This window comes from Camelus bactrianus, chromosome 18 (genome assembly GCF_048773025.1).
Source record: "Camelus bactrianus isolate YW-2024 breed Bactrian camel chromosome 18, ASM4877302v1, whole genome shotgun sequence".
Taxonomy (NCBI): Eukaryota; Metazoa; Chordata; class Mammalia; order Artiodactyla; family Camelidae; genus Camelus; species Camelus bactrianus.
In genome coordinates, this window is record NC_133556.1 from 29,417,664 (window position 1) to 29,444,172 (window position 26,509).

The 26,509-nt window shown below is 50.3% G+C and overlaps 2 protein-coding genes across 7 annotated transcripts; one reads left to right on the top strand and one right to left on the bottom strand.

Moving 5' to 3' along the window:
• Positions 1-1,898: 1,898 nt before the first annotated feature.
• ALG1 (ALG1 chitobiosyldiphosphodolichol beta-mannosyltransferase) lies at positions 1,899-13,974 on the top strand. Of its 2 annotated transcripts, XR_012500417.1 has the most exons (14): positions 1,899-2,151; positions 3,091-3,168; positions 3,280-3,383; positions 4,442-4,590; positions 6,029-6,118; positions 6,459-6,569; positions 7,345-7,466; positions 7,658-7,696; positions 8,039-8,098; positions 8,890-9,000; positions 10,125-10,239; positions 10,943-11,028; positions 11,112-11,187; positions 12,244-12,382. XR_012500417.1 is itself a non-coding variant. In XM_074346727.1 (13 exons), the coding sequence occupies exons 1-13, from the start codon at positions 1,944-1,946 to the stop codon at positions 12,373-12,375; spliced, it is 1,395 nt and encodes a 464-aa protein (XP_074202828.1). In that variant the 5' UTR covers positions 1,903-1,943; the 3' UTR covers positions 12,376-13,974. The 2 variants fall into 2 exon arrangements, 1 of the variants encoding a protein (XP_074202828.1); XM_074346727.1 differs by lacking the exon at positions 10,943-11,028 and having other exon boundaries at positions 1,903-2,151; positions 12,244-13,974.
• Positions 13,061-26,439, bottom strand: EEF2KMT (eukaryotic elongation factor 2 lysine methyltransferase). Of its 5 annotated transcripts, none has more exons than XM_010950933.3 (9): positions 26,365-26,399; positions 24,073-24,135; positions 23,599-23,723; positions 22,123-22,203; positions 21,818-21,919; positions 16,447-16,580; positions 16,067-16,362; positions 14,643-14,792; positions 13,061-13,325 (listed from the first exon to the last, which is right to left on the bottom strand). In XM_010950933.3, exons 3-9 carry the CDS (start codon positions 23,671-23,673, stop codon positions 13,225-13,227), a joined length of 939 nt encoding a protein of 312 aa, XP_010949235.1. In that variant the 5' UTR covers positions 23,674-23,723; positions 24,073-24,135; positions 26,365-26,399; the 3' UTR covers positions 13,061-13,224. The 5 variants fall into 5 exon arrangements, with proteins under 5 accessions (XP_010949235.1, XP_045369658.1, XP_010949233.1 ...); XM_045513702.2 differs by having other exon boundaries at positions 26,288-26,366; XM_010950931.3 differs by lacking the exon at positions 23,599-23,723 and having other exon boundaries at positions 26,288-26,439.
• Positions 26,440-26,509: the final 70 nt, after the last annotated feature.

Here is a 26,509-nt window from a genome sequence, read left to right on the forward strand (position 1 = left end):
ATTCTAATGCCTGAGTCCACATCTCAGTCATTGGGTAATCCTGCCAGGGTTCAGCCTTCCGTCTCTGGATGGGGAAACAATACGCTCTTGATCTTTGGAATGATTGAATTTCATGTGTGATGTATGCCAAGTGGGCAAGCAGGACAAGCAGGACTGGCTGGTGAGGCATCTTGCTTCCCTCTCCCTAGAGAAATAAAATCCCAACTCTTTCCTCAGTCAGGGTTTCATCTTCCAGGGCAAGGCATTTACTCTTTTTTCTTTTTGCACATATATAATATTTTATTGACGTATAGTCAGTTTACAATGTTGTGTCAATTTCTAGTGTGCAGCACAATGTTTCAGTCATACATGAACATATGTACATTGGTTTTCATATTCATTTTCACCATAGTTATTATAAGATATCAAATATAGTTCCCTGTGTTATACAGTATAAGCTTTTTGTTTATCTATTCTGTATATATTAGTTAGTATCTGCAAATCTCTAACTCCCAATTTATCCCTGCCCCCATTTACTCTTGATTTGTCACAACCATGGCATCTGGTCCTTATCCTCTTAGATCATCAGAACAAGAGGGGCTCTCTGAGATGTGAAGTCCTGCTCTCTTAATTTACCGGTCAGTAAAGCCAAATGATAGAAAGTGATTTGCTAAAGATCAAGGGACCCATGAGGCTGAGGTCTCTGGATCCCAGCCCTGCCCCACCACAGAGGGTGCACGGAGTGGGCAGGGCACGTGTTCCAGCCTCCGGCACATGCAACTGAAGGCAGGGGCCTCTCTGAGAACTGGGGGACTAATGAGCTGCACACGGTGTTGGTCAGCCCATCCCTCCACCTGTACACATTTACTCATCCTTCCTTACCCTCTTTAATTCAGGTTTCAAGTCCTGTGTCTGCCACATACTAACCAATGGTGTGACCTTCAGTGTTCTTATCTGTAAAAAGGGGAGTTACAGGGCTATTTTGAGATGCAAATGAGATACATGCCAAGTCCTGAGCTGGGTTCTAGGGTCCCTGGGTAATCGCATCAGCATGGTGCTGCCCAGTCCAGGCTCTCATCAAGGGAGGAGGTGCTGTGATGTTTCTTTATCCAACCGGTGAGTTGGTAAGGTAGGGCCAAGGGCAGGTGGTCGCTGTGCCCAGCACCCTGCAGGTTCTGAGGCAGCTCCCAAGGTGAGGGCAGGGGCGGTGGCTTTACCAACATGCTCTCCATGTTTTTCAGCAAGAGGACCTCTTTCAGAGTCAAAACGCTGTCACACGGACCCACGCAAAACCATGTCGAGGTTACTTTGGGAGGTGAAATGGGAGGGTCAGTGGGGAAATTTTCCTTCTTACTACGGACATTTAAAATCTTTATGGTTTTCACTTCCTTCTTTGTCCTTTCCTATTCTTTTTCTTTTTATAGCTCAAATGTTTTATTCAAGTACAACATACATCTTTAAAAATGAATGTTTGCTGCTTGATGAATTTTCCCAAACGGATTACCCAGATCAAGAAACAAAACAAAAACCCACCACCAGCTCCCCACTGGCCTTCTCCCACTCACTCCCCCACCCCCCAAGGCAGGTCACGCCCCTGAATTCTAACAGCAAAGAGTAGTTTTGATTTTATATAAATGGAATCAGCCAGTATGCACTCTGCTGTGTGGTCTCTTCTCAACATTGTGTTTATGCGATTCATCCAAATTGCTGCCTCACTATATTTTGAAATTATCTTACAACTTTGAAAACAAAATGTTCCTTGATCCCCACATGGTAACAGCTTTACTTTAATACCACTATAACTCAGCCTCCAGGAGCTCTTCAGAGGTTCCACCGGCCGCTGCTTAGGGAACGAAGCCTTGGCCTCCCTTCTCTCCGCCCACCGCGGAGCCTCGGTCTGCGGCTGCGCACAGCGCTGTCGGCCCGCGGAAGCGAGGTCACGTGGCTGTTGCTGGCGCGCCAAGATGGCTGTCTCCTGCGTGGCCTTCCTGGCGCTGTCCCTGTCCCTGCCGCTGCTGCTGCTGGTGGCGTGGAAGCGCTGGCGGTGGGGGCGCGCGGCCCGGCACGTGATTGTCGTGGTGTTGGGCGACGTGGGCCGCAGCCCCCGCATGCAGTACCACGCGCTGTCGTTGGCCAAGTGCGGCTTCTCCGTGACTATCCTGGGGTTCAGCAGTGAGTGCCGGGGGAGCCTGGGAGGGAGACTCTTCTCTCAGTCTTTGACCCTCGGCTTTGACCACCCAACAGGGGCCGAGGTGGGGGCGCCGTTTTTCTCTCTCCTCCCGCCGCCAGCTCTCTGAAATTGAGCAAACTGGGTACTGGCCTGGACAGCTGTTGTCAGATTTCTGCCCAGCCTCTGCTGGGTAGGTTTCTAGGAACAGCCAGCGTTAATCGAGCGCCTGCCATATGCCAGGACTGTGCTAAGCTAAATGAACTCAGTGCATAGTCTTACTCCTCCTAGTAAGTGGAAAGATGGACTGGAACCCAGGTGCATGTGACTCCAGGGCCAGTGCTGGCAACCACATCTCTAAGGCTACTCTTGTCAGGCTGTGTCTGAGCCGACAGGCAACTTGTCTCCTCTCCATTCCTCACCCTCTGCAGGCAGAAGATGTTTCATTTTTGTAGCATGTCCAGCTTTTTCCCTTAGTGTGAGGGGCAGGGGTGTCTGCTTCTCCATCCTCCTACACTCTGACATCTTTCTCGAGAGTAGCTCAACCCTATGTCACAGAAAAGCAGGAATGAATAGCAGTGATTGCCTCTGGTCCTTGTTTAGAGTCTGCATCCCAGGGTGAGGGGGTGGGGTGTGACTCCCTAGGGGTCTCTGTGGTGGGATAATTCTATCACCCAGGGAATCTAGATCAGCTGAGTGCCTATTATGTGCCAGCCATTGTAAAAGTGGATAAAGTTCTGGCCCTCTTTCTGTGGGTGGTCAAGTGGAATCTGGGAAAGAACTGGCCTCATTCTCTTTTCTGGCTACTGAGGAACAGAGAGAGCTTTGGGAAGGTCTTACTTCCCAAGACCCTCTCTCCTATTCAGCCTAGGGGCCGGGGAACATCTGACTTTAAATTAGACCATCTTGTCCAGCATATTGAAGGGGACATTTTTTTTTTTCAGACTCCAAACCCCGCGATGAACTCTTGCAAAGTGACAGAATTCGGATTGTGAGTTTGACAGAAATTCGGAGATTTGCAGGTAGGAAGCAGTCACCCCCAGATTCCTCTGAATCTCTGAGTGTGTGGTGGGGAGGAATCTACAGACTGCCAAGAACTCCTATACTAGTAATAGCCTTTTTCTGATTTGCAGTTGGGCCCCACATTCTCCAGTATGGAGTCAAGGTTGTTTTTCAGGCAGTGCACTTGCTGTGGAAGTTGCTGTGCAGGGAGCCAGCAGCCTACATCTTTCTCCAGGTACATGTCAGCTCCGCCTCTCACTGTGAGAACCACTGTTAACAGTTTTCTTTACTTTCCAGTCTTTTAAAAAGTGTACCAATTGGTAAATAAATTGCATATTCATGAGTGTATGTATAAACTTTAAAAAACATGAGTTTATGGTATGTGTCCATTCTATTTATAGTACCCATCCCTTCTGTTTTTTAATGTCGTTACAGATAGTCTTACATTGTACTTATTATATATGTTTTATATGTGTTATCTCATTTAATGTTTCACAGCAATCTGAGGAAGTAGATTCATGTATTACCTACATTTAGAGATCAGGAAACCTAGACCCAGAGAGGTTCTGTAATTGGCCTGTTTTCATACAGCTTGGAAGTGATGGAGTCAGGATTTGAACCAGGGTGTCACTCTGGTTCTGGAATTATGCTCTTAACCTCTTACCTTCACTGCTTTTTAACATAGAGAAGCTTTCTTTTAATTGGCTGTATTGTATCCCAATATGTGATGTACCCTAAGTATATATTTAGTCTCATCTTAATGAACACTCAGATTCTTCCTGATTTTTTTACTTTTACGAATAATGTGGCAAAGAGCATCGGTGAACATGTGTCTTTTGCATGGGTCCAGTTTCTTGGGATACATTCTTAGGTGTGGGAGTGCTTGGTCAGAGCACTTTTTAAATGTTGTGATGTGTTACTGGATAGTCCTAGAGTAAGGCTGGGTCAGTTTATCCCCAACCCAGTGGGGAGGCCTCTTCCGCCATGTCCTCCCCACCACCAGCTGTTGCTAGGTGTTTTAGGGCTTCTGTTATGACAGATGAAAAATGGCACCTCCTCATTCCATTTTTTGTCTCCTTGGGTATCAATGATCTTGGACTTTTTGGGTTGGTCAGTTTTATTTCTTTCATGACTTTTTATACCTTTTGGTAAGGAAGAGGGTCTTTCTTTTGCTTATTAAGAGCGCTGTAAAGATAACTGACTCTTTGCCATGTACATTGCAACTGTTTTCCCTTGTTTTATTCTCGACCATGGTCTGCTTTCCTCCTCTTCATTCAAGTCTCTCTCTCCCAGAACCCTCCGGGCCTGCCTGCCATTGCCGTCTGCTGGTTTGCAGGCTGCCTCTGTGGGAGCAAGCTCGTCATCGACTGGCACAACTATGGCTACTCCATTATGGGTCTGGTGCATGGCCCCAGCCACCCCATCGTTCTGCTGGCCAAGTGGTGAGGGTCTGGGAGGAGGGTGCAGACACGGTCCCCAAACCATGGCGGGAAGAAGGGCCAGTGTGGAGACCTGGTGAGGCTGGTTCTCTGTTTGCTCTGACGGGGTGAGGGCAAGGCTGGGAGTTGGGCTGAGGCCAGTTACAAGTGATAGAAACAGGCCTGAACAGAGGGCATTTGTTGGCCCATGAAACTGAAAAGTCGGAGAAATGGCTGACTTTGAGCCCAAAAAGGGTGTCATCAGGACCTCTTTCATCTCCCTCCACACCCGCTCCCAGAGGTGTTTCTCAGGCGCTGGGAGCTCCCCTGGCTCTCACCCCATCAGGCCCAGTGGAGAGAGCGAGCCTCTGATTAGCTCCTGCTCACCTGGTGTCCCCTGACCTTCCACTGAGCCCAGGGGGCTGCAGTACCCCGTCGTCTCAGGCTGGGGACAAGAGCTCCACTGGAGAGCTGGGGTCCCAGGTGCACCAAGACCAGATCTCCAAATGAAGACTGGGGGCTGCTGCTGGCAGGTGGGGGCATGGGCCACAGTCTGCTGAAGCTAATGAGACAGGGAAAGGGAAGAAGGGCCTTGGGAGCAGGTTGGACTTGGAGGAGGAAGCAGCATTGTGTTCTGAGCCTGAGTTATACCATCTGCTTCGGTGTGGACTTGCAGCCTCAAGCCGTTGGCCGGCTGTGGACTTTCCCCTCATGGGTCATTCATGGATGGTGGTAGTAGCAGCAGCCACAGCAGCAATCAGTGAGCGCTTGCTGCATACCAGGCCTCAGATGAAGCCTTTTATCCCATTCAGTCTTCACTGCCCCCCAGTGAGGGTGTTCTGTGATCACTTTCCTTTTTCAAACCAGTAAACTGAGGATGAGGGCCATTGGGTCGACACACAGCTAATGAGTGTGAGCTCCAAAATTCAGTCTTGGGCAGCCCACTCGGGAGCTTTCTCTGCATCCTGAGTGAGAAACAGGCCGTGACTTCCAGTTCTCATTTCTGCCCTGTCATCAGGGCTCAAATCTTCGGAGCTAATCTGTCATTAACACCTTTCTAACATTTGTGAAACTCCCTTTGTAACACACTGGGAGTGCACGTCAGCCCCACAGCCCTTGCGGGGAGTAGTGCAGTGTGGCTGAGATTTAATAAGGAGGCCTTTATTATATTTCTTCTTTTTATGGCAAGAGACTGGACTTTCCCTTCTGTAGTGATGTACGGTTTCCCTTGAAAGTAATTGTATTTAAGCTGAAAAGCAATACAATTTAAAGAAAGATTTGAAAGAAATAACGGTACAGTTAGAACTGAGCGCAGACATTGGGAAGGTGCCTTGCCAGCCACCCGATTTGGGAGACCCCAGCTCTACAGCGTCTTCAGTATCAGAAGGTGTCGAGTCCATGGCTTTGGGGGGGTGGTGCCCCACCCAGGGCTCTTGGCTGATCACTGATAATGTCTCTTCAGGTACGAGAAGCTGTTTGGACGCCTCTCCCACCTGAACCTGTGTGTGACCAATGCGATGCGGGAAGACCTGGTGGAAAACTGGGGCATCAAGTAGGGTCCTTGGGAGACGAGGGGTCCCTCCCAGCACTGTTGGCTCCCAGCTGCTGTGTCACGTGGGCGAGGCATCGGAAGACCCCAGGGGCCCGGGAGGTGGTTCCTGGTTGGGAGAAGCTGAGGGAGTAGGAGGCTGGAGTTTTCTTCCCCAGCCAGCCAGCTGGTCCAGGCAGTTCTCTCTGTGCTTCTCCACGTAATTCTAAAGCTTATTGTTGTCGTCTGAGACTCTGGATCTTCAAGCACCATTCTTGTGGATCCTTCTGGGTCTTATATTCCTTAGGCCTGTCTTCAGCCCTCCCTGGAGCCCCTCAACAATCTCATTGCAGTCTCATTGCAGAGCCATGACCGTCTACGACAAGCCAGCATCTTTCTTTAAAGAGACGCCCTTGAACCTGCAACACCAGCTCTTTATGAAGCTGAGCCGCACCTACTCGGCATTCAGGGCCCGGTAAGTCAGCTGTCTTCAGCTTTCAGCCGCCCTCCTTTATGCTCAGTGCTGACCTGGCCTCTTCCCTGTCTTCTTGCTGCAGATCTGGGGATCCACTAATCCAGGGCTTGGCAAACTTGGCTGCAGGGCTGCTGCCGGTCTTTGTAAATAAGTTGTGTTGGAACTCAGCACGTTGTTTGTTTATGTATTATCCGTGGCTGGTTCCGTATTACAAGAGCCAGACTGAGCCTTGCAACAGAGACCGCATGGCTCTCAAAGCCTCCAGGGTCTACTCTTGGCCCTTTAAGGAAGCGTTTGCCCTGCCTTAGGCTGTGGGTGTCCTTACTCTCCTGCCCACAGTTCCTGACCCCGTGGCATGGTCTGTGCACCTGTGTGTTCTCTGGACATTTCCTGGTGGTAAGGGGAGCCCCTCTGAGCAGCTCTCCACACACCTGATCTTTGCTCCTCTCAGTAACCTGGGAGCAGTTGGAGGGGTCACGGCATTCTCTTCTTAAGTCAAGGGGCTGATAAGAACAGTAAACCTCGTGAAGACAGGGGCCGAGTTGGTCTTATCTGCTTGTGGCCTCAGCACCTAGCAACACAAACATGCTGATAAAGAGAGAAAGCAAGGTGCAGGTCTGTGCCCAGGCCTCAGGTGGTAGGGCCACCTGGTGGCTCTGAGATGGCCACACCCCAACTTTTGGGAGCCCGCGGGCCTCACTCTGGTGGGAGACAGCCATCCTGAGCCCCAAGGGTCTGCTCTGTGGCAGCTCATGGGCTCTTTCTGCTCCTTCAGCTCAGAACCCTCGGACCTGGTCATGGAGAGGTCGGCCTTCACAGAGCGGGATTCCCAGAGCGGAATGGTGACCCACCTTTGCAGGCGGCCGGCCCTGTTGGTCAGCAGCACGAGCTGGACAGGTCTCAGGACCCTCTTGGGCACTTGGGGCTCATATGAGCACCTGGCTGAGCCTGTGTTCTCCTCATCCCTACCAGGCCTGTGCCTCACATGTATTTGGGGACATGGGTCCCCCGAGAAGTGGGAACACATTGAGCTGGGTGGGGAGGCTTCTAGAAACCAGCCCATGACCCTTGGTTCTCTTTTTTCGTAGAGGATGAAGACTTCTCCATCTTGCTGGAAGCATTAGAAAGTAGGTGTGTGGCTGTGATCAGGAGCTGGGCTTGTCAGGGGCTGTTGAGCTGCGAGATACTCTTCTGGCCTTGCGTGGTGTCCTCTGCAGGGTGTTCCTGACCCCAGGGTCACTGGCCAGCCTGAGTACACAGGGTGGAGGTGGGGGGCCTGAGTCCCCATTTGAGTCGTTGAGTGACCAGCCTAGCTCTGAAGTGTCACCTCCAGGAGAGGGAGCTTGTGGTTGAGAGCAGTTCCCCTCCCCCCTTCCCCCCACTCCCTCCCCCCTCAACCACTCCCATCAGCCCCTCACTCACCTGACTACATGATCTTAGTTACCATGTATTTATTTTCTTAAACTTAGAGTTTGAACAGCTGATTGTGGATGGAGAAAGCCTCCCTTCTCTGGTCTGTGCCATAACAGGTACCCACCTGGGACCATCCCTGTTCCCATATTAAACGGGGGCAGTGGAGGGGACGGAAGACATGCAGCCTTTGTAGTATGCCTTCCCCATGTCAGGCATGTGGTGTTTGTTGTCTTGTTAATCCTCACCCCAACTCTGATGTGTGGTTTTGTACATCAGCTTGACACAGCGGGAAGCTGAGGCTCAGCAGGCTTCATGGCAAGGCAGGGAGTCTGGATTTGAATGTGAGATAGCACAACCCCAGAGACACTGAGCTTTCTACTTCACAGTGGTTTCCAAGCATCTTCGTTTTTTTTTTTAATCAAAAGTCCACTGTCCTATGTAAAACTATTTACATATAGTCCAGTGAAGAGAGAGAGAAGCAGAAGAGGTTTGGTTGGAGGAGGAGGGTCCTGAGCAGCTGCCCCACCTTGGGCATTCCCCTTTTCCTGGCCCCTGGACCCCCGAGGTGGCAGGATCCCATCTGGGGGGCCAGGCGGGGCACAGGGACAATCCGTTTGAGAAGCTGTATCGGTGGGCACTCTGGTGCCTGGCCAGAGTTTATCCTGGCTGAGTTCCCAGCCTGAGGCCTGCTGGGCACAGGTTGCTGCGGAGATGGGCCATGGCCTCAGTGGTCAGGCCCTGGGGGTCATTTCTGGAAGGGGCTTGGATGGGGGCCTGATCAGAGCTGCCAAGTGTGGGCCTTCTATTCACTCCTCCTCCCCCACCCCCTCAGGGGCTTCTCAGGCCTGGAGCTGTGGGACTGGGCCAGACGTGGGCCCGGTGCCTTGACTCTGGTTTTCTCTGTAAGGCAAGGGGCCTCTAAAGGAGTATTACAGCCGCCTCATCTGCCAGAAGCACTTCCAGCACATCCAGGTCTGTACCCCATGGCTGGAGGCCGAGGACTACCCCTTGCTTCTAGGTAAGAGTCTGGCAGGAGGGGAGAGGGCTGAGGCTTGAAAGGAAATACCTGAGGGCAGGGGACAGTTTTTCTGAAAAGGGCCAGATAGTAACTATTTTACTGACCTCTTTTGCATATTCTTTGTTTTTATAACCCTTTAAAGATTTAAAATCATACTCTGCTCAAAGGCCCTACACATGCAGGCCTCAGGCTGGGTTGGGCCCTGGCTGGACTCCTGGAGACAAGGCTGTTTCCTGGTGTGCTAGCTCCTCCCTGCCTGGTGGGCCCCGGAACTGTTTGCGTAACTCAGGTTACTTCTCAGTGCTCTTGGCCTCCACAACCTCCACTCAGTCCTGCTCTTCTCTTGGGCAGAAGGGCTGGGCTGGGCTTGGGTTGGGGCCACTGTCTCCATGTCTGGGAGGTGCAGAGACCACGCATTAAACAGTGTGGACTCTTCCAGGGAGAAGCCCCGTTTCTCTGTCTCCTTCTGCCTTGATCACTGGGGAGGGCATGTTGGCTTGGTGCTGATTAAGTCTCTAAGGCCAGTGAGCCATCGGGGGCACAGCCTTTGTAGGCAGGAGCTGCCAGCCCACACTGAGCGACACGAAGTGGCTTATTTGCCATAACTTATCTTCACAGTGACAGCTGGTTTTCTTTTGCATCTGCTTTGGCTTCTTTTCCTAATTATTGTGATGAAATATACATAACAAAATGTGCCATTTAAATCATTTTTACATTTTTAAGCATATGCAGTTCAGTGGCATTAATTACATTCTCAGCGTTGTGCAGTCATCACCACGGTCCCTTTCCAAAACATCATCACTCCAAGTAGAAACTCTGAACCAATTAAACAATAATTGCTACGGCTTCTTTTAAAATAAATCGTGGTTGAGGAGAAAAAGGGGGTCAGTTTAGATAAAAATATTGGTGATGGGCAGGTAGTTGGCAGAAAGGGCCGAGTGACCAGGGGCAGCAGGTGGGAAGTACATGTGACCCAGGCCTGGCTGCTCAGCCAACTCCAGGCAGCTGTACAAGGGTTGGGGGCATTACTACCCTTTTTCCACTCCTCACTGCAGGCCTTGGTCCACTGTCCTGTCACTGGGCGCACAGCCTGCAGTAACGGCCCCCTCACCCTCGCCCTGCAGGGTCCGCGGACCTGGGCGTCTGCCTGCACCGGTCCTCCAGCGGCCTGGACCTGCCCATGAAGGTGGTGGATATGTTCGGGTGCTGCCTGCCCGTGTGCGCCGTGAACTTCCAGTGGTAGGAGCAGAAACTGAATCTTTCCGGAGTTAGGTTCTCAAGTCAGCAGCTGGTGGGGGGCCAGGGCAGTCAGAATTGCCCCAGAAACCTCCCTGGAGGGTGCCGCCTCTGATCTGTGTAGCTCCGCCATCAGAGGAAGCATGAGCCCTTGTGGTTCCTGGGGGGTGGGCTGTGCCCCCAACAAATAGGTGGCTTCCCCTTAGAGCTCATGTGGAGTAAAAACTAGGAGTCTTAATACTCGACTTGGGGGCTTGTGCTCATGGGATATAGTGGTGCAATTGCTCGCACAACTTACATGGGCTTATTTCTCTGTCCCTCTTGTTTGAGCTCATAGAGTTGGATTCGAATCAGTTAAGTGAGTGTAATTCTGTCTCCGCTCTTCCTGGCAAAGATGGATGTGAGAGGGCAGAGGTTCTAGAAATGGTGGCTCCCCCATGGACTGAGGAGCCAGCCTCAGGAGGAAATCCAGGATGTTGACCCCGGGTTCAGACCATGCTGGGCTCTACCCCTTGATCACTCCCGAGCCTGCCTTCAGCGGGATTGCCTTTTACCCGGTTCCTCTGCTGTGGAATTAAGAAAAACAAACAAAACATAGAACTTACCGAATATGTTCTCTCTGAAAAGAGTATGTAGCACAGAAAGTCCAAATGCCCCTTTACTTCTCCCCCAAATCCATTTGGATTTTTAATGTGTATCCTTCTAGGTCTCTTTTCTATGCAGATGCCAAATCCAAGAACAGGCTCACTGAACCAGACTGTGACTGTTCCTCACCCCTGGCTAGGCCTGCAGGTGGGGTGGGGGTCCAGGTGGGCACCGTGGGTTCTGTTTCTCCTCTGGGGTAGCTCTCAGACCTCCCGCCACCCTCTCTGCAGTTTACACGAGCTTGTGAAGCACGAGGAAAATGGCCTGGTGTTTGAGGACTCGGAGGAACTGGCTGCTCAGCTGCAGGTGGGTCTGCCCCGACTCCAGGGCTTGCAGGGTGTTGGAGTTTTCCTGCAGCTGGACAGGCCTGAGCTGGGTCTGGGTAAAAGGCTGGGAAAGGGAGCAGCAGTCTGGCCCCATTGGCCCCCTGGGGAATCAGGGCTCACCCCACCTGCCGTCTGGGTTTACAGAGCTCAGGCCACACAGGTGATGCTGCGAGCCAGGTGGACCGTGTGTGCCATTTAGGGAGCAGTGGCACCTGAGAACGGAGAGGAGTGAAGGGAGCTTCCTGGACCAGCCTTAGGAGATGGGTGGGTGTCTTTGAAGCATATTTATTTCTTATTACAAATTACAGAAAGTAATGCCATCATTCTTGACAATTGAGATGAAGGACAGCCAATTTTCTGAAAAAGCCCAGATAGAAAATATTTTAGACTTTGCCATAGCTTCTGTCGGAACCACTCTCTTGTAATGTGAAGGCAACCACAATCTGCAAACAAAGGGGTGTAGCTGCTCCAATAAAACTTTATTTACAGAGATGGGTGGAGGGCTGCATGTAGCCCACAGGCTGTAGTCTGCAGACACCTGACTTAGTTTAGCAAAGCTGGAAAGGACACAGACACTGCCTAGTTCTCAGCACTTGGTGGGACAGGGCTGGGCAGAGACAGATGGGTGGGTGCTCCTGGTGGATGAAACTGCGCTGCAGAGGTTGGGGTGTGAATGGTGTGGATGGTGAACACTAGTTTGGCCGTGCTGTCAAGTTGGAGCAGAGTAGGAGATGGAGCAGGGCTGGGGCGTGAGTGCTCCTCTGCGCCCTGTGAGAGAGGGGGCTTGCTGGGCCAGAGCTGTGTTGAGAAGGGTTAGTTAGCGAGACCTGGTGTGGAAACTGGGCCAGAAGGGGAGGCCTGCTGGAGGCTCCAGGACACCAGCAACAGAGGAAGGGTTTTAGCAAAATCCCTGGCCTGGCAGCTGGTGTTTGGGGTACGGCAGGAGCCCAGACTGCTGGGAGAAGGAGGGGGGGCAGCCTGGGATAGGGGCAGGAAATGGCGATAAGGTAAGTTCTGGTCTTTATCTTCCTTCTAGATGCTTTTCTCAAAGTTTCCCGATCCTACTGGCAAACTGAACCAGTTCCGGAAGAACCTCCAGGAGTCAGAGCAGCTTCGCTGGGATGAGAGTTGGAAGCAGACTGTGTTCCCTTTGATTATGGACACATGACCCTCTCGGGCCAATGACTGAAATCCCTGAGGTGTCCTGTTCTGGACATGGCTGAGAGAGATCCTCACGCTGATGCCCACCCCTCCCTCTTCTTCCCCAGAAGCTGGCCAACTCCCCTCCTTGAAGCTTCCTTCAGCTGCTGGCCAGTCCCTGGGCAAACCCTGTGGAGCAGCGCCTCCTAGTGGACAGCAGCTGTAAGGATGGCATCAGGTGCTGCCCGCGGAAGGAAGTTAATAACCAGTTTATGGCCTGGGAAACTGTCTCAGCCTGGTTTTTTTTGGATGCTCTGAATCACTTCTCTCTTTTCTTCTCCTGTCTTATGAGTCTTCCCGCACCCCCACCCCAAGATTATTACTTTTCTGTTACTTGCTTCTGGCATCTTTGACATCTTAATCCGTGTTATATCCTGGTGCCTGCCTTTCCCAGCATCTGCCTGGTTGCGTCCGTAATATTTTTATTTCCTGCCTTGGCATCGCAGCCCAGCGCACTGCAAGGGCAGCAGACGCATGCTGTACAGCAGGCTTGGCCCCGTGAGGTATGTGTGTCCAGATTGGGGGAAAACAGACTTGGTGTATGTTTTCATTTGCCCAAATGAAATGCTTATCTCTGAGCCAAATAGTTCATTTCTGATTTATGGTGATTTGCTTAAGAACTAAGACGACTGGCGGAAAGGGGCACCTACACATTTGGAACAGTTTATATTTTATTATAAAAGTTTGTGGTTCCTGATTCAGAATTTAACATTCTTTAAACATTCAAGTCCAGTGAAAGCTTTAGCTTTCCCACATAAACATTCTCTCCAGGATAGTGATTTAATTTTCATGTTACTCTTCAAAACCGTTTGTAAACCTACAGCGTTAGTTTCAGAATTGCCATCTCCGAGTGCTCTTCGTAGGGAAACAGTTTCTGGTCGTGACGAGGTAGTTCTTCCCACAGGATCCCAGCCCGGCCTGGAAACAGAGCACACACATCTCAGGATGGCAGGCTCTGGGGAGGGGACACCACCCTATCAGTGCAGGGCTTTGGGACTGGCCTGGGTTGAGGGCAGGGAGGAGTGTACAGACCACAGATTTCCAGGCCCTATCCAGACAACAGGGGTGGGACAGGAATCCAGTTTGTAGGCAGCTCACAGCAGCCAGGTTTGCTCCATCTGCCCACTGGGCCAGGTGCATCCCTGGCAGATCAGGGCCCATCGGGTTCCCTGCACCTGTCCTCCACCCTGTCACTGGGCACAGCTTGAGAGGAGCTGAAGTTTGAACCCATGGCTGCCTGACCGCTCAGCCTGGTGCCTTCAGAGGCTAGACATGCGTCAGGAGGGGCTCACATCCTCTTTGTGAGCACAGATGTCTGATGAGCCCTTGGTAAGGATCGTTTTGTCATAGCAGTTTTTTATGAATGGAAAAGTTACTATGTATAAAAATGAAATAGTAGACATACAGTGTGTACAAGTGTCATGATCTTGCTGTCCAAGTATAACATGTTAATAATGTTCATTGGTGTATATTGAGTTTCCCCATATGTGTATTAACATGATTTTTTTTTAAAAATAAAAATATATACTGTATGTGCTGTTTAGCACTTGGCTTCACTTAAAATACAGCCTGAGTGTTTTTTCATGTAAGCATCTGGAAGACTTAATTTTTCAAGGCTGCACAGCTCTCTGTCTGTGGGACAGGGTGTGCGGGGGTGGATGCTGGTCCTCTCTCTCTGTTGACTGAGGCAGCGTGGGAGGGCTTTGCTTGTAGGGGCTGGGGCAAGCGCAGGGCTCTGCACTGCTGCCACGTTGCACATGGGAAGCCCTGGTCAGGACTGCCAGTGGTGGGGGTCGCAGGGCGGGGGTGGGGGGCGGAGAGTGGAAGCCAGATGTCTGGCTCTAGTCCATGGGTGCCTGGGTGGTCACTTAGCCACCCTACACTGCCGTGTTTTCGAGGGTGAGATGGAGAATGACAACACCGCACCTCTCCATTTTACAGACAAGGAAACTGAGGTCCAAAGGCTCTCAAAACCTGCCCTAAAAACATGTAAACTGCCTCCTTCCTCCCCAGAGCACCCCTCCCCAGCCCTGGCTCCTCTGCTGACCTCCTGGGTCGGGAACTGCTGGCCCAGCACATTGTGGTCTGGGGCTCCCTAATTTGTCTCCAGGGCCCCACTCCTTTACTTTCCTGATTTCTGTCTGTCTGCAGACCTGTGTAGCGTTAGCACAGTGGCCCTGCAGGCCTGGGCTGGCCTCTCAGAGACAGCAGCCCATCCTGAGGCCTGGGGCTCACCCAGTTCTGTGGTGAACAGCTGGCATGTCTCTGGGTTGCGGATGGTGAAGGCAACGTAGGCGTCAGGAGCCTGCTGGTCCTTCTGGCAGGCAGAGAGCTTCTGCAGGACCCCAACCAGGGAGAGGATAGTTTCTGGGCAATACAGCACGTCTGTGATGAAAACCCCAGGTTACTGAAAGGGGCTCCTCCAGGACCCAGGACCCAGGACCCAGGACCCCAGGATGGAGGCTTCTGGGTTGTGCCGACATTGGCAGCAGGGTGAGGGCCTGGAAAGCAGCAGTTCTATTAGGTTTGTGCTGTTGGACGGTAAGAAAATTACACGAGTAAGAAAGGAAAACCCTTAGGAGAGGAAAGAAAAAAAGCTGCTGAAAGATACTGCAACACATGAAAAATATCCAGGACTCACTGGTGTTCCTTTAAAAGAAAAAATCAATTATTTGCCTATGGCCTATTTAGAAGATGCTTAATGAAGCAAACCCTGACTATGCCTCAGGCTTCTTGTTTCTTTCATGCTGGGGACAAGCTCCCTCCCGACTACCAGCTGGGCCCCCAAGAGCAAGTGGCTAAACCTCTGTGCTCCGGCCGCCCTGGACCTGGGTGTCAGGGCTGTGGCCAAGCCAGAGCACAGCACTGTCAGCCAGACGGGCCAGATGAGCCTGGTGGAGGACTGTGGGCCTGTTGGTGGCCGTGCCCCTTTCTTCAAGGCCCGCCCCCCTGTGGGTGGTCCCTCCTTGTGGGGCTCATTTTGTGGACCCAGGACAGAGACATACAGGCAGAGCCCTCAGCCTCAGGGACATATGGTGACAACACGGACATGCACAAAGATTTTGGAAGCAAGAGCTGACAGAGGTGGGGGCAATCAGGGCTCCTTCCCTGACTTGGACACCACTGCGGTCTGACCCTTGGCCTGGCCCAGGGCACACAGAGGAATCAGGATCTTGTGGCCCTCTCTGTGGCTCTGAAAGGACAAGGTTACTGTGGCCACTTCTACCCACGTCTGAAGATAAGGGGCTGGAGGCAGGGTTGAGGCTGCTTTGGCCATTTCATTTCGATTCTGGATGGCATCCAAGAGGCCTCCCTAGGCTGCTGGAGAGGGACATGAAGTCTGCCCACTGCACTGTGGCCTGGCTAAGATGGGTCACACTGGTCTGGCACCCTGGGGCCTGCTCTGTTTATCCCAGGCCTTGCTGGGACGAGCTGCTTCCTTCAGAGGATGGAACCATGACAGTGGGAGTACGCATGGCCACTTCTCACAGGAGAGCACCCAAGAGGCATGCCTGTGCTCTGATGTCACCCTGGAGGTCCACACGACCTTCCAGAAGTCCCATCATTCCTCCGGCTAGGCAGCAGCCACTGTCCCCTTCCCTGAGCTGAGAGCTGGGTGGAATTGCAGGGAGGCTGTGTTCCAGTGGCCTGGGCGGTACCTGCTGCGATGACAATGTCTGGCCAGAAGGCAGCAAGCTGAGGGGCCGTCACGACGTCCCAGTCCAGCCGGGCCACCATCACCCTGGGATTCTCTGTGTCAGGGGTCTTGAATGCTGGGTGCTGGGCGGGGGCGGTGACACTTGGCTCCAATGAGAGGCCATTGAGAAGGACATTCCCTTGGAGCTGCTCGAGGACCCGGCTGTGACAGTCACTGAAGATGTATGCTCTGGGACGGCACGTCTTGCAAATGGCCAGGCCCGTGAGGCCAACTCCACTGCCGAGCTCTAAGACGGTCCTGGGTGGGAGAAGGGGGCCATTTCTGTAACCGTGCCTGGGCAGACCCGCCCAGGGGGGGCCCAGCCCTGCACCCCCAGGTCACCTGTGAGTGAAGGCCGCTGGGTTCTCTAGGGCCCATTCCGCAAGGTACAGAGCGGCGTTCCACGTGACCAGGCCCGTGGTGCCGTGGGAAACGATGGCTGTGCTCTCAGAGAGCGTGACCGAGTCCCCGGAAGGCTGGGCCGAAACAGGGAGACAGAATTAATCCAGCAACCAGGGCAGGCGTGGAGGGCCTCATGGGTCACGTAAGGAATTAGGACTTGAGTCTAAATGTGATGGGAAGCCACTGGCAGGTTCCGAGCAGGGGAGTGACACGACCCTTGTGAGCTGGAAAGGCAGGGGTCCACCTAGGAGGGAACTTGACTGCTCTAGTAGTAGGGGTGTGAGGGCCCCGGGGCGAGGCCTAAACAGCCATTAGAAACACTCAGAAATGTGGGACAATTAACAGAAAACATTATTCCAGAAATAAAGATTACTGGAAGGAACATGAGAATAAAAACAAAACAAAACATAAAAACAGATAAAACCCTTAAGAGACACAAGAGGTGAAAAGGAGTGAAATTTCAAAATCAAAAATCAATTAAGAAAGATTGTCACGGGTCCAATTGTTTCCTTCCCAAATTCATATGCTGAAGTCCTCACTCCCGGCACCTGAGAATATGACCTGATTTGGAAATGGTGTCTTTACAGAGGGAATCATGTTAAAATGAGGGTACAGGGGGGCCCTAATCCAATCTGACTGCACCCTTATAAGAAGAGGACGTTGGGACATGGATACACATGGAGGGATGATCATGTGAAGAGACAGGCAGGAGACGGCTGTCTGCAGGCTGAGGACAGAGGCCTGGAACACACCCTTCCCTTGCAACCCTCAAAAGGAACCAGCCCTGCTGACACCTTGGTTTTGGATTTATAGCTTCCAGAACTGTGTGATGTTAAATTTCTGTTGTGTATGTCACCCATTTTTAGGTAATTTCAGTGGAAATGGAAAGCAAAGAACAAATACTAAAAATGATAATTCAAGAAAGAATTCCTTCCAAAACAAGATTTGAAATGAATACTGAAGGAGTACACTCTGCACCTGGGGGTCACTGACCCAGGAATGATCACAACCTTGAGACGTTGTCTAACAGAATTACTGGACTTTAAAGGAAAATAAAAATGCTTTGGCCATCTAAGAGAAAAGGGCATGTAATATAAAAAGGAAAAAAATTAAATTATCATCAGCCTTTTCCACAATAATGCTTTGACAAAGAAGATGGAGAAATATATTTGAGAGAGTCAGAGAGAGAAGATGTGAGTCAGGATTCAAGTATAAATGACTCCAACTGTTATCAACACGCAAGAACTCCAGGAAAGTCTACCCCACGAGCCCTCCTTAAAGAACTGCCTAGAAAACAAACTTGAGACACCAAAATGGCTAGAGAGACATCAACACACAGACCGAGAGAGACTGAGAAGGAAGACGCTGTGTTATGTGCATGGGTCCATATGCTTCCGCTGGAATCCCTGGGACCTGGGACTGTGTTACGCTATTTGGCAAAGGGATTCTGAAGATGCATTTAAGGGTACGGAACTTGATATGTGGAAATAATCCTGGATTATCTGGGTGGGCCCGATTGAATCATCAGGGCTGACATCTGGGAGATGCAGAAGAAGAGGCAGGAGGGATCTGAAGTGGTCACTGGCTTTGGAATGAAGGCACCACGAGTCACGGGCCAGGGTGGTCCCTAGAAGCTGAGAACAACATCCGTCCAAGCGCCAGCAAGGAAATGAAACCCCAGTCCTGCAGCCGTAGGAAATGCAACTGTGCCAACGACCTGAGCCTCCTGGAACGGTCTCTCCCCCGGGGCCTAGTCCTGCAGACACCTTGACTCTAGCTCTGTGATACTCAAAGAAGAGAAAGCAGCTGACCCAGCAGACTTCTGACCTACAGAGCTGGAGCTGCTCTGAACTGCCGAGTCGGGGCTTTATGACAACCATGCAGGGAGAATGAGGATGGCACATATAAAAATTTACACTGCTTTCAGTAAGTGCAGTTGGTGGGAGGAATTAGCACTATTGTTCTGCGACAGCTGCATGAGTAGTATGGGATAAAGCCCACAGGCAGCTGGGGGATATCCTAACATCATCCCCTGTGCTCCTGAGAACCAGAATTTCCAGTGTAGAAGGAAGGAGACAGCAGAAGAGGTTGAGTAAAAACCCTGCCATTCTGATTTTGAATTAAAAACATCAATATGGACTTTGAAGTATTTTCTCTTAAAGAGAATGGACACATATCACCACTCATATCCTAGCTCTGTCCATGGAAAGGCCTAGACAGTAGCAATGATCATACCTAATGCCCAGACAGTGGTCTCTAAATATCATTTCCCACTGAAAGAAACTAGGGCTGCTTCTTTTTTTTTTAAGTTTTAAAAATTTGGTTGATTTATAATGTGTTAATTTCTGGTATACAGCATAATGATTCAGTTATATATATATATTATATATATACACTTTTTAATATTATTATAGGTTATTATACAATATTAAATATAGTTCCCTGTGCTAATACAGTAGGACCTTGTTGTTTATCTATTCTGTACACAATAGTTTGTATCAGCCAATCCCAAACTCCTAATTTATCCCTCTGACCCCCTGACACTAGCGCTTCTTGAAGACATGGCTGATGCCTGGTCTGGGCAGGAAACATATGAGTTTGGAAAAGCTTGACATAAAGTAAAGCAAGAAAACTATTAGGTGATACAAAAGGGCTCAGAAGCATATTTGAAGTGGCTGAAAATAGCACATTTTGAGCTTCAATAATGACACAATTTGCTATGGATTGAAGCTCTACTGGGAATGATAGGAAACCCATTCACTATCTTGAAAAGGAAAGAATCCTGCCTTTCCTCTATGAGCTGTATGAGTAGGTAAACAAATATGGATGAAAGGAGGCATCTCCTTATAAAATTTCTCCAGCTTATGAGTGAAAACAAAACTACAGAATCAGAAAATCACCTTTTTAGCTGGACAGCCGCATGTAAATCAATGAAGTTAGAACACTCCCTCACACCATACACAAAAATAAACTCAAAATGACTTAAACATAAGATAGCACACCATAAATCTCCAAGAAGACAACATAGGCAGAAGATTCTTTGACATAAATCATAGCAGTGTTTTCCTAGGTCAGTCTCCCAAGGCAATAAAAATAAAAGCAAAAATAAACAAATGGGATCTAATCAAACATTTAAGCTTTTGCACAGCAGAGGAAACTATAAACAAGATGAAAAGATAACCTATGGATTGGGAGAAAATATTTGCAAATGATGAGATGGATAAGGGCTTAATTTCCAGAATATGCAACAGCTCATACGAGTTAATAACAAAAAAACAGACAACTCAATCCAAAAATGGGCAGAAGATCTAAACAGACATTTCTCCAACGAAGACATACAGATGGCCAACAGGCACATGAAAAGATGTTCAATATTGCTACTTATCAGAGAAATGCAAGTCAAAACTACAGTGAGGTATCACCTCACACCGGTCAGAATGGCCATCATTAAAAAGTCCATAAACAATAAGTGCTGAAGAGGGTGTGGAGAAGAGGGAACCCTCCTACACTGCTGGTGGGAATGTAATTTGGCGCAGCCACTATGGAAAACAGTAAGGAGATTCCTTAAGGAACTAAAAATAGAGTTTCTATATGATCCAGCAATCCCACTCCTGGGCATATATCCAGAGGAAACTCTAATTCTAAGACACATGCACCCCAAGGTTCATAGCAGCACTACATACAATAGCCAAGACATGGAAGTAACCTAAAGGTTCATTGACAGATGACTGGATAAAGAAGCTGTGGTGTGTGAGTGTAAGTGTGAGTGTGTGAGTGTGTGAGTGTGTGAGTGTGTGTGTGTGTGTGTGTGTGTGTGAAAATGGAATACTACTCAGCAATAAAAAGAATGAATGCCATTTGCCTTGGATGGACATAGAGATTATCACACTTCGTGAAGTAAGTCAGACAGAGAAAGACAAATATATGATATCACTTATATATGGAATCTAAAAAAAATGACACAAATGAACTTATTTACAAAACAGGGAGAGACAGACATAGAAAACAAATTTACAGTTACCAAAGGGGAAAGGAGGGGGGAGGGATAAATTAGGTGTTTGGGATTAGCAGATACAAACTACTCTGAACAGAATAGATAAACAACAAGGTCCTTCTATATAGCACAGGAAACTATATTTAACATCTTATAATAACCTATAATGAAGAAGAACATGAAAAAGAATATACATATGTATAATTCAATCACTATGCTGTACACCAGGAACTAACACAACATTGTAAATCAACTATACTTTAATTAAAAGAAAGAAAGAAAATCACCCCTTTGCATCCTCCAATGAACTAATGAGTATAAGCTCTGAGCATCCACAACTGCTACCATGAAGGGAACAAAAACAGATGATATGCCTTCTAGAACCCTACACTGTGTTCTTGCCAAAGGGATCAGACAGACATGAGTCTAGAGGGCCTCTTATTCCAGCCCCCAATTTGCAGGAAACAGAGGATGGTGGAATAAGCTGAACAGCACCATGTGTGTGCAACCAAAAGCCTGCCCTGCGGAAAGTGGTCCAGGCCAAACTGCCAGGGCTGTTCAGTAGAGGAACTGCTACGAGGAGAAAGAGCTGGTGGGAACTACGGGTGAAGGGATGTCCTAAGCCCGACCTAGTTAATGGGCAAATCCAATTGCAGGTGTCCAGAGGTACATGTGGCAGTGATAAGACCTCAGAGTGATTACTCTGAAAGGGAATTGGTGGTTACTTTTACAGGGAGGGACGGCTGGGATGGAGATGGGTCAGACGGGGCCCTTGTGGGCAGGCTGCTGAAGTCCTTGACTAGGTTGGCATGGTTACCATGGTGGCCGCCTTGCAACAATTCAGTAATCTATCTAATTCTTTTGTGTCGTTTTCTGTATCTATGTTTTATTTTATAATAAAAGGTTAAAGAATAAACAAAACAAAAAGTGTTGTGTGCAGAATGGATTTTTGTGGGGCAAGGAGCCAGAAGACCAGTCAGAAGGCCATGGGATTTGTCAGGCTGCTGAGGATGGTGGCAGTGGACAGTGGGAAGAGACTGCCATCAAGTAATGTCCATCCATCAAGTACTTATTGAGGTCTGAGCACCAGATCCCTGCTGTGCAATTTACATGCATTACCTGATTTAACCCCAGCCACCTCATAAGACAAGTATTATTTGTTGAAATGCTTAGTTTACAGATGAGGAAACTGAGGCTCAGGAAGGTTAACTGATCTCATCTAAGACTACAGAGCTGATGAGACAGGATTTGAACCCACATGTGGCTGACTGGAGCCTGCATGAACTCTGTGTGGGGAGGAGGGCGCATATCTCCTACCAGTAGATAGCTCCGGTGGCACTGGGTGGGCTCCTCGGCTGTCAGGACCTCCGCCAGTGCTTCGTACAGCTCGTCCAAAGGTTCTGTGTGAACAGCCTCGTGCTGGGGGCGGGCAAGGAGAGAGCTTCAGCAAGAGGATTAAGTTACTGCTGGAACCCAGCTGGGAGCAGCTGCCCAGGGAGCCCACTGCTATATGGGGTCTGCAGAGCAGGCAAAGGGCACTGAGCAGGCAAAGCCCACTTCTGGAGAGCCAGCCAAGTCCCAGACGCTGCCTGACTACCGGACGGACAGTGCCCATCACTAACCTTTCTGATGAGCTCTGAGAGAAAGCCCCGGGCATATTTCACTGATGGTGGATGCTTCACGCACAGAGGATGCTTCACGGTCTGTGACAAGGAACAGTGTGTATTGGTGGAAAGACTTCTCCTTAAGTCTCCTGTGAGCTTTAAGTGAATATAGGGCAAGCCCCAGTTACCCGATCCCTGGAATTCTAGCCTTAGGTGACCCTCACACATCTGAGAGTAAGTCTTAAGATATAAGCCCTTTCATAAAAAAATTTTCTCTACCACAGTGTCACAGACTGTGGCAGTGTTTCTAATGCCCTTTCTGGGCAGGAATGTGGGGCATATGGACTCAAGCTAACACCCTGCTATAGACTGAATATTTGTGTACACCCCAAATTCACATGTTGAATCTAACACCCAATATGATGATATCAGGAGGTGGGGGCCTTTGGGGTATGATTAGGTCATCAGGGTAAAGCCCCCACAAATGGGATTAGTGCCCTTATAAAAGAGGCCCAGATTGCTCCCTCACCCCTTCTGCTACGAAAGGACACAGCAAGAAGATGGCCGTCTATGACCCAGGAAGTGGGCCTTCATCAGACACTGAATCTGCTGGCACCTTGATCTTGGATTTCCCAGCCTCCAGAACTGTAAGAAATAAATTCCTCTTGTTTATAAGCCACCCAGTCAATGGTATTCTGTTAGAGCAGGACTAAGATATCCTTTCCCAGGGCAGCCAACAGGAACTAGAGTTTGTAGGTGAGGACAAATGTGAGATTGCCTGGCTCTCTGGAAGAGGTGAGAACCCAACTGGTGCAGACAAGGCAGATTCCGCACTGGCCCTCCTGGTGCTCACATCCCCAGCTGGACAGAGGAAGGTGGGCTCTGCCTGGGATGTGGTGGAGGGGGATGCGGGCTCTCAGGGAAACACTTCCGCTAAAGCCTAGAGAAGCAGAGAGCAGCGGGAGCGAGTTCCAGGCAGGGGGGTAGCTTGTGCAGGCTCTGAGGCAGCCCCAGACTGGTATTTTGGAAGGAGGAGGCAGGGGACAGGAGCAGTGAGAGTAGGGGCCGGGTCACATGGGGCCTGTTGGCTGGAAGGACACGATTTTACTCAAGAGCAACAAAATGCCCAGGCAACTCTTCAGGGGCTTTCTAGTTGGCCACTGTTAGGTTTTATCCTCAGGGTGAAAATCAGGGTAGGCTGCAAGACAATGGCCTCAGAGATGTCGAAGCTCACAGTCCTGGATGGCTGGACTGCCCTGGGAGTCTTCCTTGGTTGCAGCCAGGTCTTCTCTACTCAGTGGTCGGACGGATACTCTTGGTTCACCCTCCACACAGGAATTCTAACCTGGGCTCCCTGGACAGGATTGGTGGTTGCAGGGGTGTGTGTAACTCCCATGCATTTTTCTCTTAGGGGGAGAGACCGTAATTCTGGATTTTCAGAAGGATTCAGGACCCTTAAGACAGTACAGAGCTGGGATGCAGTGTGATCCTTACCTGATGCACATGGCCAGGGACAGGGTGGGACAGGCCAGGCAGAGTGATGGTCCTGCCTCTACCCAGCACCCACATGTGCCTTGGAGTCTAAACCCCACTTGCAAAAGGCAGGGGCCCATCCACGTCTAGAAAAGACACAGGGGTGGGTAAGACTTGCCTCTTTATTTTCCCCTTAAATATAAAGAAAAAAGTCTCTGAGCAGCTAACGAATTCTAGATGTTCCTACAGCTGTCATCTCCATTTTCTCTGTGGACAGTTAAAAAAAAAAATCCCCCAGATTCCCTCTTCTCATGCAGATTACGTATATTCTGATGTCTTCATCTAAGAAAACAAAAGAGCTGGAGCTGTCTCAGGTGCTGACACCCAGATGCAGTGTCTCTCTTTTTAAAGGATACATGTGCACCCACCACTTGCGTTATGTCTTCATGGGCAAATCAGGTCAGTGATGTGTTCCAGCGATTCTGTGATTCTTACCTTCTGCAAAATATTCAGCAGCAGCTCAGAACCTGATGAGTCCCTTAATTTCTCTTCTAGGCTCTATTCAAAGAGAGAGGGGCAGAGAGAAATCTCAAGGGCATAATCACAGGAACATTAAACATGCAATAGGACATGCTAGCAAAAGTGCTAAGTGATCTCTCCCCAGGGACCTGGGGCCAAATGAAGTGGAAGCCACAGGCAGCTGAAAGCCTGACCTTGAGAAGTTCCAGGTTACACCTGGATGAGTCAGAGAAAGAATGTCAGAAGACAGACTCCTGGTTTGCATTAGCTCTGGCAGCTTAACCTCTCCTGGGTCACAGACCAGCTCTGTGGCTGAACTCGTCAGCCAAGACTTTTGTGGGGAGCCAAGGCATTAACAACTGATGGGCTTGCTCTGGACTTGACACCTGAATTAAAATGGACATATAGAACGTGTAGCTGCCAGGCCCATTATGCTGTCCTCTCTCACAGGGAACTCCAGCCCAACAGTGAGCTCAGGCTCCAGAATCAGGCAGCCTGGCCTGGCTGATGTGACACCAGGCAATTCATATCATTTCTCCTGAGCCCCTTGACATGCCCTGATAGGCTTCCAAGACCTGGCCAGGCCTCTCTCTCTCTGACTTCAACTGCCACCACCCGTCCTATCCCTGCTCCCTCCACTCCAGCCACACTGGCCTCCTTGCAGCAGCTCATTCTTTGTACTCCCTGCTCCCCGAAGTGCTCCTGCAACAGGCCGACTGCTTCACTGTTCAGATCCCAGCTCCTATGTCACCTCCTTGGGATGCCTTCCTGACTCCCCTACTTTGATACATTTCCCTGTTGTATTGACTTTACAGCCATTGTCTGCTCCCTGTGTTTTCTTGTTTATTCATTTGTTTGTTTATTCTCTGGCTCTCCCATCAGAGCAGGGCCTTGTCTGTTCGCTGCTGATCTTGGTGCCTGACTTGTGGAAGGCATTCAGTAAACATTTGGTGACAGAATAAAAATACTAGCTAACACATATTCACATTATCCTGAAATAGCCCCTTGTTTTACTAATAAGAAAATGAAGGCACAGAGAGATGAAGTCACTTGCCCCAGGTCACACAGCTTGTGTAGGGTGGGGCCAGGGTTCAAAGCAAGCAGTCTCCTGGGTCTGAGCTTTCCAATGCTGCTCTCAACTTTTCTAGTCAAACCAATGATGAAAAGAGCCCCCACCACATGGGTGCTGTGGGTGAGCCTACGCAAGCACTTAGCATGGGCCTGGTTCACAGTAAGCACCCATTTCATGTGAACATTAATAGTCAGTACTGAATTGGGACCCATGGATGCTGTTATGAGGTTTAAATTTGGGGTTAAAAAATGTACATACTCCTTTCTGATGGGAAATGATCTCCCAAAATGCAAAATGGTTTATATATGTCAATGAAAGAACACAAATGACTAACCACTACTTTTAAGAGGGGGCAGACCTAGGGAGGAATATGTGTCCAAACTGAGTCATCCCAGTGAGCTCACTGCAGGTGAATTATAAATTATAAAGGAGGTAGTGTCATTGGAGCCTTTGCCTTGGCAGAAGTAAGCTGCTGCCTCGGCCAGGTGCCTGTGTGGGAACGGCAGGTCCCCCGACCAGGGAGGTGCGCTATTTCCTCTCTTTTCTGGCCTGTTTTGTACCTCCCTCTCTTCCATCAGCTGCTTCTGAGAGGATTTTGTCCAATGCTGCTGATACATAAGAGAACAGCGAGGCCCGAGGGTGTCTGTGATCTGGTCACTGCACTCGACGGAGCGTGGTCACCCGCTCTCCTGGGGATGTTGACTATTTAAGTGAGCAGCAACAGCTGTTACCCAGTGGCCAGGATGGTAACTGGCTCAAAAAAAAGTCATGAACTGTCATGATCCTAAAACTTGGGAGCTGGGAAGAAACCCCTCATTCCTTCAATTCGTGAGATACAGTCTGAAAAAGCAGGGGAGAGACAGAAGGGCCCAGGAAGGGGGAAGCTGAGGGCTGAGCATAGGGTGGCCCCAAGGGCGCGCAGGTGGACCTCTGGCTCCCCGCCGCCAGGCTGCGCGGGCCCAGGCGATGCCCCGGGGGCCGGATGTGCAGCCCCGACCCACGAGGGAGCAGAGGCCGTCACGTGGCGAGGAGGGCGGGGTGTGTGTGTGCGCACAAGCCCCTTCCCTACCCCGAACCCCCAGTGCCCCCTATCCGCTTTCCGCGCTCCCCGCCGCCCACCTGCCAGGGGAAGGAGCGCAGTGCGCGCGCAGCCAAGAAGCGGCGCTCGAAACTCCGCAGCAAGCGTGCGGCCTCACCGTTCTCCTCCGGCGCCATGGTGGGGCGGGGCCGCGGCGTTGCCCAGGAGATGGGGCGGGAGCCGGGCTGCGCCTGGAGGCGGTCCGAGGCCTTGGGCGGGGACAGGCGGGTCTTGGGAGTGTCGAGCCTGGCGCCAAGCTCAGG

Excerpts from the sequence above, each read along its gene's own strand:
- ALG1 (XM_074346727.1), top strand. The coding sequence starts at position 1,944 with ATGGCTGTCTCCTGCGTGGCCTTCCTGGCGCTGTCCCTGTCCCTGCCG. Across the intron at positions 6,570-7,344 it reads TACTCGGCATTCAGGGCCCG|CTCAGAACCCTCGGACCTGG; the intron begins GTAAGTCAGCTG and ends CTGCTCCTTCAG. Across the intron at positions 10,240-11,111 it reads TGCGCCGTGAACTTCCAGTG|TTTACACGAGCTTGTGAAGC; the intron begins GTAGGAGCAGAA and ends CCCTCTCTGCAG.
- EEF2KMT (XM_010950931.3), bottom strand. The coding sequence starts at position 26,383 with ATGGCGCCGGAGGAGAACGGTGAGGCCGCACGCTTGCTGCGGAGTTTC. Across the intron at positions 16,363-16,446 it reads CCAGCGGCCTTCACTCACAG|GACCGTCTTAGAGCTCGGCA; the intron begins GTGACCTGGGGG and ends TCTCCCACCCAG. Across the intron at positions 13,326-14,642 it reads GCTGTTCACCACAGAACTGG|GCCGGGCTGGGATCCTGTGG; the intron begins GTGAGCCCCAGG and ends CTCTGTTTCCAG.